A 12954-nucleotide genomic window follows, 5' to 3' on the forward strand; every position below is an offset into this window, starting at 1 on the left:
CACAAGCAAGTTGGGTACCATGTTTTCTCCAGAGTTTTTAGGCAAAATGCAACAATTCACCGAGCTTTACCAGTTTTTTCAAAATGCTGGACACTGTTACTTTCTCTTTAAATTGCTGTTAATATATTAATATGATTAACATTTACTACATGTTGTTTTACAAACAAAGCTTCCACACTGCAGACAACAAGATGGAATACTTGTCACACAGATACATGTACTGGTGAATATATGATTGGCTGTACCTGTAGTCTTGAGCACAGTGGAAACACGACATACCTCCACTACTACTTGTTAGCCTGGAACTGAAATAGATATGAATTTACTTACAGCATTAAAAGTAATTTCAATACGTTATCCACATTTCTTATATTGGAATGCATGACCCTAAGTGTACCCATATGTAAAATAAGTGTTGACATTTTTTCAAGGCAAACTCTATGAACAGGTTACTGAAATTCAAAATGTCATAACGACTATGGTCAGTAATTAAAAGGTAAATAGTCCTCTGAAAAATAGCGATTTGAGGCTATAAGAATTGAAATTGTCACTTTCTTTAAACAGTTTCCTCAATATCGCACCACGCAGTGCACAGAAGAAAATGCCATCTGCGATGAAGCGGAGACAGGAAACATTGCACTGCCATGGCACCAACAGGTGGACAACTGCATCGGTGGGGACTGCTCCGTTAGACACCACGTGTCATGAAGCTGTAAGTGTGTTTTTAAATGCTGAGGCAGTCAAGACATGGTTTCTATTATGTAAGCATGGGCCAGTGACATGTTCCTTAAATCACACCAAAAAGCACATTCTAATGCAAATGGGAGAAGTCAAAAGTGATTAGGCACACCACAAAGTAAAAATCAGTAGACCATACTGCCCATGCAGAGAAATAGTTCTCATGTCACTGAGTGCCAACAGAGATAAACAGTTTATATTTTTTGCATTATACACCACTCTCCTTCATGGGATATATCAAACATGATGAATGGATGAATGATTAAAAGATTCTAACAGTCACACAACCAGTTATAAGAACAGTGTGGCACAGTGATTGCTCTGTGCACTTGGTTGGGCTGTAAGGAGGATGCCACCATGTTGGTTGGTTCGCCAGTAAATCGGTACTTGTGTAAGGCCCATTGGTTTGGTGGGATGTTGGACTCCCCCTTCCAAAGAAACCATTCTGACATTCATCTTAAGCAATTTAGGGAAATAATGGAAAACACAAATCTCGGTGACTGCACGTGGATTGCAACCATCATCTTCCTTAACGTAAATACAATGTGCTAAACACTGTTCTGCTACAAACAGTGCAGGGCCACTTGTGAAAGCAGTCAGGTCATTTATCAACTCTGCTGTAACTTCTGCACAGTCTTTTATGCAGACATGACCACCCACAGCCAGCCACCTGAATTAATGGGCACCATAAAATTGTTGACCAAACAGTGACAAGAGCAAGCCACTGAGCTTAATATTCTCACATTCTCAAGTACAGTGGCTGCTTCACAGTCTATGCCTTACAGATTGGCTGTGTCCCACCACATTCAGCTCTCTAAATTGCATAAATGAGAACTGTTACTACAGCGTGTCATTCAACCATCCAGTCCTCCTTGCCTCAGTCTCCATTAGCCCCTGTCTCACACTCATCTCCACCTAATCCCTTATTCCATTTCTCATGCCCCTCAACAACTTCACTCTAGCATAATCCATATATCTGTTAGTTTATACCACACTGTTCTGTTCTCTTATTCTTTCAGCCTTGTTATCTTTTGTCCTCATTCCCCTTCCCAAAGCTAATTCCCACTTCCTCTGCCTGAGTCCGGGAGAGCTTGCCAGTGTTACATTTATTTCTAATTCCCTTTCCGCTTCTCATTCCACAGCAATCACCCTTCTTACCCTTCAAACTTGCGTTTTAGTTTTAAGGACGGACATTGTCCGAAAGTTTAGAGATGATTTCAGTCTTGTTTATGGATGTATCAACTACTTACTGCTCAACTATACACTGACCAGTTACCTTTATTCTTTGCATTGTTTGTATACCACCCAGCACTCTCCAGAATTATATACAGAGATAAACATGTGGTATAAAGACACGTTTATGAAATCATATAAGGGAATTCTCTCGAGGTAGAATATTTATGATTTACTTAAAATATTGCAATGACAATGGGATGTTTTGATGCAAGTGAGTATGGGTGTGAAGATCCTCCTAATCTGGCTAGTACTACTAGTGCATGACAGAAGATTCTAAATATGCAGTCTCATAACAATGCATCATCACTTGCTAAGTTAACTAATTTGTTTACGAGATTTGATCCTGTCTGATTACCAAGCATTGTGCTCATTATTAAGCTAATGTGGTATATAAATTCATTACTGAAAATATTCTGTGATTTTTAAGTCTTTTGACTCTCAACTTGTGATTACTCTCTACAAAATAACTTCCAGATTTAGTACAAACAACTTCCATACTGTGATCATACAAAACTAGCTTGTAATGCTTGTTGTTGTTGTTGTGGTCTTCAGTCCAGAGACTGGTTTGATGCAGCTCTCCATACTCTATCCTGTGCAAGCTTCTTCATGTTCGAGTACCTACTGCAACCTACATCCTTCTGAATCTGTTTAGTGTGTTCATTTCTTGCTGTCCCTCTGCGATTTTTACCCTCCACGCTGCCCTCCAATACTAAATTGGTGATCCCTTGATGCGTCAGAATATGATCTACCAACCGATCCCTGCTTCTAGTCAAGTTGTGCCACAAATGTCTCTTCTCTCCAATTCTATTCAATACCTCCTCATTAGTTATATGATCTACCCATCTAATCTTCAGCATTCTTCTGTAGCACCACATTTTGAAAGCTTCTATTCTCTTCTTGTCCAAACTATTTATTGACCATGTTTCACTCCCATACATGGCTACACTCCATACAAAGTGCTTATTAACAATAAAATAATACTGTAAATTCTGTCATAGCCCATAAGCTTGAATTCTGTCATAGTCCATAAACATGCGGCACAACTGAAATGTAGCCACAATGCCATATAAAAGATGGTGAAAACTTAGGGTATTGGATGATCTGTGTGAAATAGATACTTTGGTCATTGACAGTGAAAATGAGGGACACAAAGAGGGATCTGAAGCACTCAAAGCCATTAAAAACAGGTTTTTTCCCAATGCGGTGGAAGATTCAATGCAGTCATTTCTTTAAAAAGAACATCAGTGGCCAAATAAAAATCCTTGAGGTACAATTCAGGGCATAAATCAGCAGCAATTTAAAATTAATATTAGGTTGGTGCATAAGTAGGTAGCATTCTTGTCTCGAAGGTCCATATTCCGGTTGCCGTGTGTTTATTTATCAACTATCATTTTTTATTTATGGTTCACTGTTTGTATCTGAGTTTACATATTGTCATTTGGAGATACTGAGTGAAGCTGTGGATGTTAGAAAACGGAGTGCAAAGCGGAGAAATTAGAACATTTCAACATATTCTTCCGTGTGAGTTCAATAGAGGGGTGATAGCAGTGTATGCAGCCAGAAATATTCACGGCATTTATGAGAATAAATAGTTTTCTCATTTTAAGGAGAATCGTTTTGACATTAATGACACTCTATGTTCAGGAAGACCTTCGGTTGTTGATGAAGATCATTTAAACACATTAATCCACAATAATTCATGTCAAAGTACTCAAGAAATGGCAAATGTGATGAACTGTGATCATTCCACTGTGCAACATTTCTACGCAGTGGGAAAGTTTCAAAAATCAGTGTATAGGTTACCACAAGCTCTAACTTAAAATTATAAAAATCACAGGGTGGCCATATGTGCATCTCTGCTTGCTTGTCATCAACTGGCTTATGAACAATACCAACAATTCCTATCTTGTATAGTTACTGGTGACAAGAAATGGTGTCTTCATACTAACATAATGACAAGAAAGGAATGGTCGACCCCAAACAAAGCAGTAACTCCCATGCAAAGACCTGCGTGCATCCACAAAATATAATGTTATGCATCTGGTGGAACAGCAACGGTATGGTGTACCACGAATTGCTTCCCTAAGATGTAGCCATCACTGCTGACATTTATTGTTGATAACTGAGACGTCTTGCAGACAGAATTTAAGAAGAACGAGCAGGAAGACTGTGTGAACTACTGCAACTCTATGATAATGCCCACATGCTTTCTACTAGACTAACAAAAAACACTATACAAGAGTTGGGTTGGGAAGTCATTCTGCACTGAACTTATTCACATGATCTTGCACCTTCAAGTTTCCACCTTTTCTGCTCTCTATAAAACAACTTTCAAGGAACTTCCTTTCCAGATGAAAATACGGAATTGAAAAGTTACTCCAGCATTGGCAGACAGTTGTAAACAGTGAAGAAGAATATATTATTGATGACTGAAATCTCTATTCTATGTATCTGTTATGTTTATTTAACTTACGGAAAAACATTAGAAACTTATGCAGCAACCTAATATATGAGCAGGAACTGTAGGTGACTGAACTATCCGGTAGGTGCATACATTCTCCCAGCTGAGCTTACACGTGCTGTTTACAGTTTGCTACAGTATCTGTCACTGTAATAAGAGGAAGATGTGGTTTATGCATGATGACCTCTGAATACATTTCAGTAGCACTGTTTGAGATGCACTGAATGACATCTACCATGTCAGATAGAAAGTAGGGGAGGACAGTTGCATGGTCCTGTCTGTTCCCCTGATCTCAACCTTTTGAATTATTAACTATGAGGCATGAGACAACTTTTTCATGCACAGATATTCCTGTGATTTTTACAAGCCACTGTAGAACTGCAAGTAACATGCAAATAAGTGAATTTCCAGACCTGCTGCAAATCTAATTACTTGACAGTAGAGTTGAAATGGGAAAGTAGAAATGGAGAATTTTATACTGTGTACTCAGGTAATATTTTTAACACATTACACGATAAAGTATTTTCCTGACACACACGTATGATTCTTCATTCCCAGCCAAACTCTGGTTTGATCATATACATGTGTCAAAGTTTCCAATGATGAATTCATATAGCCTATTTAAGTTCACACACATGCATTTGATATGTGTTTAAAGCAAGAGTTTCAGCCTATACTGATATTAATTGCCATGAAGAAAAATAACCCTAATCCTACTCCTAATGATCCAGCTCCCCAAGACACTATCCAAATTGAACCCTGCCTGGAACAGTTCCGTCCTCCGTCACAGTGGGACCCACCTCCTCTTCCTCAAAATCACCCTCTCCAAACCTTCCAGGAATTTCTCACTTCCAGCCTTGCCTCTCAATCTTTCTTGAAAAACCTTAATTCTACTCCCAACGTCACCACAGCTGAAGCCCAGGCTATCCTTGTAACCATTGATGCCACTTCCTTATACACAAATATCCCGCATGTCCAGGGCCTCGCTGCGATGGAGCACTTCCTTTCGCGCCGATCACCTACTACCATACCTAAAACCTCTTTCCTCATTACCTTAGCCAGCTTTATCCTAACTCACAACTTCTTCACTTTTGAAGGCTAGGCATACCAACAATTAAAGGGAACAGCCAAGAGTACCAGGATGGCCTCCTCGTACGCCAACCTATTTATGGGTCACTTAGAGGAAGCCTTCTTGGTTACCCAGGCCTGCCAACCCAAAATTTGGTACAGATTTATTGATGACATCTTCATGATCTGGACTCACAGTGAAGAAGAATTCCAGAATTTCCTCTCCAACCTCAACTCCTTTGGTTTCATCAGATTCACCTGGTCCTACTCTAAATCCCATGCCACTTTCCTTGACGTTGACCTCCATCTGTCCAATGGCCAGCTTCACACATCCGTCCGCATCAAACCCACAAACAAGCAACAGTACCTCCATTATGACAGCTGCCACCCATTCCATACCAAACGGTCCCTTCCCTACAGCTTAGGTCTTTGTGGCAAACGAATCTGCTCCAGTCCTGAATCCCTGAACCATTACACCAATAACCTGAAAACACCTTTCGCATCCTGCAACTACCCTCCCAACCTGGTACAGAAGCAAATAACCAGAGCCACTTCCTCATCCCCTCAAACCCAGAACCTCCCACAGAAGAACCCCAAAAGTGCCCCACTTGTGACAGGATACTTTCCGGAACTGGATCAGACTCTGAATGTGGCTCTCCAGCAGGGATACGACTTCCTCAAATCCTGCACTGAAATGAGATCCATCCTTCATGAAATCCTCCCCACTCCACCAAGAGTGTCTTTCCGCCGTCCACCTAACCTTCGTAACCTCTTGGTTCATCCCTATGAAATCCCCAAACCACCTTCCCTACCCTCTGGCTCCTACCCTTGTAACCGCCCCCGATATAAAACCTGTCCCATGCACCCTCCCACCACCATCTACTCCAGTCCTGTAACCCAGAAGGTGTACCCGATCAAAGGCAGAGCTACGTGTGAAAGCACCCACGTGATTTACCAACTGACCTGCCTACACTGTGAAATGTGGAATGACCAGCAACAAACTGTCCATTTGCATGAACGGACACAGGCAGACAGTGTTTGTTGGTAATGAGGATCACCCTGTGGCTCAACATGCTTTGGTGCACGGCCAGCACATCTTGGCACAGTGTTACACCATCCAAGTTATCTGGATACTTCCCACTGACACCAACCTATCAGAACTCCGAAGATGGGAACTTGCCCTTCAATATATCCTCTCTTCCCGTTACCCACCAGGCCTCAACCTCCGCTAATTTCAAGTTGCCGCTGCTCATACCTTACCTGTCATTTAACAACATATTTGCCTCTGTACTTCCGCCTCGACTGACATCTCTGCCCATACTCTTTGCCCTTACATATGTCTGCTTGTGTCTGTATATGTGCGGATGGATATGTGTGTGTGCGAGGGTGTACCTGTCCTTTTTTCCCCCTAAGGTAAGTCTTTCTGCTCCATTGGAATGACTCCTTACCCTCTCCCTTAAAACCCACATCCTTTCGTCCTTCCCTCTTTCCTGATGAAGCAACCGTGGGTTGCGAAAGCTTGAATTTTGTGTGTTTGTTTGTGTTTCTATCAACATACCAACGCTTTCGTTTGGCAAGTTACATCATCTACACATAAAATTCAAGCTTTCGCAACCCACGGTTGTTTCATCAGGAAAGAGGGAAGGAGAGGGAAAGACGAAAGGATGTGGGTTTTAAGGGAGGGGGTAAGGTGTCATTCCAATCCCGGGAGCAGAAAGACTTACCTTAGGGGGAAAAGGGAAAGGTATACACTCGCACACACACACACACACACATATCTATCCGCACATATACAGACACAAGCAGACATTATATATATATTGAGGTGGCAGTGTGCAATGGAAACGTGGAAACGGAGAACATTATATTACATACTCTGATAATATTTTCAAGTCCTTAAAATATAATAATGAGTTTTTCTGTTACATGCTTATAATTTTATAATTGTTCAGTATGTGAAAGGCTGTTTGGGTCATAGACAGGTGTCAAATTTTACAATAATCAGTCCACACAATGAAGATTATTCACTTGCATTTGAGAATAAAGCAGAAGTTTTAGTGAATGCTGAAATTAATTATGACACACTCTGATTGTTATAAAAATATATTTATATAATATATACTTAAAAGCAAACAATCCTAATTCATTAACATACAATAAATTAAACACAAGTATTTCAGTTTGAATGTACAATTCTTGATAAAATATGATTTCCTGATTCAGTTAAGTTCCTTGGTTTCACTTTTCAGAAACAATTTGATGGTTGCTCAGCTTCTTCTGGAACTAAAGTGATTGTGTCTTGACTTCAATTGGTTACTGTTTCTGGCAGTGATTATATCAGAGATCACTGCTCACAGCACCTATAGACAATTCACGCAGTCAAAATATTATGTAACAGACTATTTGACAATGCTGCTGGAACCTAGGACACAGTGTTTACACAATGAACTACAATTCAAGGCACAAAACATCTTTCTGCTTTATGTTAACCTTTGGTTTCTGAAGGCTTTATGTCTCCTAAAAATACAGAATGCTGCAAGAGTAATTCCACCACTGGATCATCTTTCTTGTTACTAAGTCTGTCATATTCAGCTCCAACAGACCATAATGATTCCAGGTCATAAGTCAGTCTTGCAGTTTTGGAAAAAATGTGCAATGCAATATTACCTGAAATAAAGGAACTGCTTCAGATTAATGATGATTATATATAAACATTACTGGAACAACACAGGCATCCTGGCCCAATAACTGTATCCACAACCACAAATCAATCAATAAAGTACATAAATTTTTATTATTAACTGTATGCTTCCCATTTCTGTTTGTCAAACAGTCTCAACAGGAAGGAAATTGTCAAATAAAAACATAGCCCAGAACAATCATTACACAAAGCAAGAAAATTTCAAAGAGCTAGGGATCTTACCACATTTTTACTTTGTTTGAATGTCTGCCCTACTCTAGTAATTTTTGTTTTTGAGATGCTATTCCACCAAAAATACTGTCATTATTGCCACTTATTGCCATTATCTTGTTACACAGACACGTTTCCTGTCAGCATCATTACTTTTATCTGTGATGTTGTTGTATCCTGGGGCTGATACCCCACACAGTACAGCCCAGGCTGCCTACTCGGCTGATGTCAATAGCATAATAACATGTTTACAGTTAGGCTTGTGGAAGTTTCCACTCAGCCAGATTGCACCATAGGCAGTGCCAAAGTCAGCAAGCTATTTCCTTATGCCAGTCACACACGCAAAAAGAGAGTGTGCAAGTAGTCTTTCACTTGGCCAATATTTAGGAGGCCACACATCCAAACCAGCAATGTACCAGTTCCAGTGGAATTGTACTCCAGTGAAGTGAAATGATTAGCAGCTACGTCTGCATTCTACAAGTGTTTATCCACGAGTTGCTTAGCCATGGTCATCAAGTAATCTTTGAGTGAGTTTCCAGATTTCTACTCTAATTTACAAATATTTACAGACTACACTGTGTCCAAAAAGCTTGTCTCAATTGGACTCTGATTCAGGATTGCATAGCTCATCCAGTTTGGATTTTGCTTCTAAGTGAGCTTTAAAGGACTTGTGTAATTTATCCAGAGTCTCTTCATATGACTCAGACTACATATACTGCATCTTGAATAAATGTAGTGACTTATTAACACTGTCATTTGTAGTTCTGTAGATATGTTGGAGAAACTGGCATTTATTTAGAGTGCACTACAGCACTCTTTCAGTGCCATTCCAGCCAGTGTACTCAACTAAATTAGCTTACAAAATTGCTACTTAACACTGATTTGTACATTTTATAAATACACTGTTAAAAATTTGATTCAGTTTTTAGCAAATACCAACTCCCAAGATACTGTAGGATTCAGAATTTAACTAAAGATACAAACAACTTGCGCAAAGATAATTATGTGAATCTCTCATTCCTTATGCTGTATCAATGTTGTCTCAACGTTTCCAAAATTATCTATCAAAACTGCACAAAAATAAGATACACAACTAAGATACAAAACTGTACTGTACCTAGATCCATGGCAATCCAATCCTTTGAGTCTTTACCTTCTATCTCTGGTATTCTATCATGTGGGTGTCGTTTCTTTTTGAAAACTCTTCTTACAAATTCTGCCGTTGCATACATATGCCTTGGTGATTTTCCAGTGACTATTACCATGTAATTCACATACTTAATTTCAGGAGGTACCGACACAACAAAAATATCTAACATATTCTCTCTCCTGAGGATACTCACAAGTTCCTCTATTTCAAAAACACCAGTCACTCCTCCTGCAAATGAGACAGTGATACTATAAGAATTTTTAATATTGGTTATAGAATTTATATCATTTTCTACTATTGAAAAGTAATGAAAGAAGTGTTTGGAACAGGTAAAAATATGTATACTGATTTCAAGCAACACACACAACAGTAAAACGAGCATAAAATAATTAAAACATTGACCTGAAAATAAGTTTTAAATAGGTATTTAGTGCGTCAATTAGCTTATTTTATATAATAAAATGTGCTAAAATCAAGGGTGTGTTTTAGTGACAATCAATCAATGAATACGTGTAAAATGAAAATGGAAAAATGACATGAATTTAGTGTTTCATTATAAGATTTGAAAACTTTCACATGAGATTCATGCCATTATAGTAAAGAAAGTTAAGACAGACTGTAATTTCACACAAGCAGCTTAACAGCTCATGCATCCAAGCTGCTGATAAGAATACCATACAGAAGAATGGAAAATTAAATTGAGGACATGCTGTATGACAATGAGTTTGGCTTCAGGAAAAGTAAAGGCACCAGAGAGGCAGTCTGATGTTGTGATTGATAATGGAAGCAAAACTAGAAAAAGCATTCCACAATGTAAAATGGCGTACAATGTTTAAAATTCTGGGAAAAATAGGAGTAAGCTGTAGGGAATAAGGCTGGAAAGACCAAGAACGAAATGTTCGGGTTAAAAAGGGTGTAAGACAGGGATGCAATCTTTCATCCCTACTGTTCAATCTGTACAGAGAAGAAGCAGTGAAGGAAACAAAAGAATGGTTCAACTCCATATAGTGAAGAAAACATGTGAAGAGTAAAGGAACTTCATGCAAGGGAGCAACACCTGATAATTTGAATCTGAGTTCGCAGTATGTACAAAATTTAAGTACTGTACAATGAGAGAGAACAAAACAACAAACAACACAAAGAGATAAAAGAGTTATTTCATACAAAATAGGTATTAGAGGTACATATTAAGTTGTCTGTCTGCTCAAAACAAGCAGGAGAATAAGATTAAGGTTTAAAATCTTGATGATGAGGTCATTAGAGATGGAGTACATTCATAAATGGGGTAAGGTTGGGGAATGAAGTTGGCTGAGTCCTTTTCAAGCTTAAAGAAAACATGGAAGACCTATATCTGGCTCGATGGACTAGTATTTGAACTGTTGCCACTCCAAATATGAATCCCCTGTATTACCACTGTGCCACTTGCTTGGTAAGATGCAGATGATGGTAAACACAAAAATTAAGAGGAAGCTGCTTAAAGCATGACACCATCATACAAACTTATGATAGTTACATGGTGGAAAGGAAAGAGCCTTCCAGGAAACAGCTTTAATTTAAAATGTAAACAAATCCAAAAAATACTTGAAACATCTTAAACATGAAAGCTCAGCATAATAGCAAACTTTGGAGATAAAATGTCAAAAAGTGAACTATTTTAACAACTTCAATCTAAATGTAAAACATCCAACACGTCAGCAGTTCCCAACCTTTTAGATGTGTGGACCATACGCTTGTGGCAATGGTTCAAATTAGTCCAGCCAGCTGGCTATAGGTTTTCCATGGTTTCTGTACCCACAAGAGAATCAATACCTGTATTAAAACTGGTTAATTTTAGCCTCAAATCATATCTACAGTCATTCTATTTCTGTACTTATTTTAAAAAAAAGTAAAACTGAAAAGGCTCATTCACATAGATAGTTTCTCGAAAAGCCCACCAAGTGTCTCAGTAAATAGTAATTTAACAATATCTCCAGAGAGACTGAGTGAAATGGCATAATAACTAACGCCCTCAATTCACATGCAAGAGATACGCGTTCAGTTCCCAGGTCAGCTATCCACATATCGGTTTTCTGCAGTCACCCATGTCACTCTGTGCAAATGCCAGGATGGTTGTTCAAAAGGGCCATGGTCACTTCCCTCCCCTCTGGTAGTAAGAAATTTAAGCAATGCTAATCTCTCATAATCTTAGCTGTGGACAGGATGTAAAACACCAATTGCCCTTCCTTCTTCTTGTGTCAGGATATTAAATGAACAAAATTCAAGCGAGTCATTCTTGTGAACACTTGTGTCCAAGAAAACACCAACTTGAAAATTATGATCAGATTGGTTTGTTTGGGGGAAGAGACCAAACAGCAAGGTCATCGGTCTCATCGGATTAGGGAAGGACACCGGAGGAAGTCGGCCGTGCCCTTTCAGAGGAACCATCCCAGCATTTGCCTGGAGCGATTTAGAGAAATCACGGAAAACCTAAATCAGGATGGTTGGACACGGGATTGAACTGTCGTCCTCCCGAATGCGAGTCCAGTGTGCTAAGGACTGCGCCACATTGCTCGGTCTATGATCAGATTGTGGCACATTATGTGTTTACTCCATGAGCAGCCAGCCAAAGCTGTGTATCGTACATGCGAGGAATGACTGCTTAAATGCTTCTGTAACTGTTGTAATTAGTCTAATTTTATCCCCATGGGCCACACAGGGATGACATCTAGGGGGGCAAAAATATCTCTAGATTCTTCACTTAAGACTGGTCCCGAAATTTTGTGAGTATGCTCTGGTGGGATAACTGGCGCCTTTCTTCAAGTGTCTGACAGTTTTGATTTTTCAGGATGTTCTTGACACACTCATGTGGATCAAACAAACATGTCACCATTTGTACTGCCCATCTTTGAACACATTCAGTATCCCCTGTTAGATCTCTCTGGTTTAAGTACCATACAACTGCGCAATATTTTAGGATGGGTTGCACAGTGTTTTGTGAACAAACTCATTGCAGTTCCCCCATATCCTACCAATCAACTGAAGACTACCACCTACTTTTCCTATGATTTAGCCTATACAATCATTCCATTTCATATCAGCACAAATTGTAATACCCAAGTATTTGTATAAGTTGACATTCCAACTATGACTTATTGATACTGCAGTCATGGACACGATTCTTTTGTGTTTTGTGAAGTTCATAATTTCACATTTCTGAACATCTAAAATAAGTTGACATTCTGTCTGAATATTAGTGCAGCTTTTTACAAATAACACTTCATTATATATAAATGCACTATCTGCAAAAAGTCTGCCAGGTTATTAATATGCAGTGGGAACAGTAAGGGTAGCAAAATGCTTCCTGAGAACATGCCTGAAGTTACTTCCATGTCTGTCAATGACTCTCCATCC

The 12954-nt window shown here is 39.2% G+C and overlaps 1 protein-coding gene across 2 annotated transcripts in view; it reads right to left on the reverse strand.

The window, feature by feature from the left end:
- Positions 1-7606: 7606 nt before the first annotated feature.
- LOC124615792 overlaps positions 7607-12954 on the reverse strand; it is a 29950-nt gene continuing 24602 nt past the window's right edge. Inside the window, exons 3-4 of one of the 2 annotated variants that reach the window (XM_047143914.1) lie at positions 9532-9792; positions 7607-8170 (exon numbers count right to left, since the gene is read on the reverse strand). In XM_047143914.1, coding sequence (XP_046999870.1) covers positions 7989-8170; positions 9532-9792 — 443 coding nt within the window. In that variant the 3' untranslated portion in view covers positions 7607-7988. The remainder of the gene's footprint in view (positions 8171-9531; positions 9793-12954) is intronic. The other variant, XM_047143915.1, reaches the window with a different exon arrangement.

This window comes from Schistocerca americana, chromosome 5 (assembly GCF_021461395.2).
Source record: "Schistocerca americana isolate TAMUIC-IGC-003095 chromosome 5, iqSchAmer2.1, whole genome shotgun sequence".
NCBI lineage: Eukaryota > Metazoa > Arthropoda > Insecta > Orthoptera > Acrididae > Schistocerca > Schistocerca americana.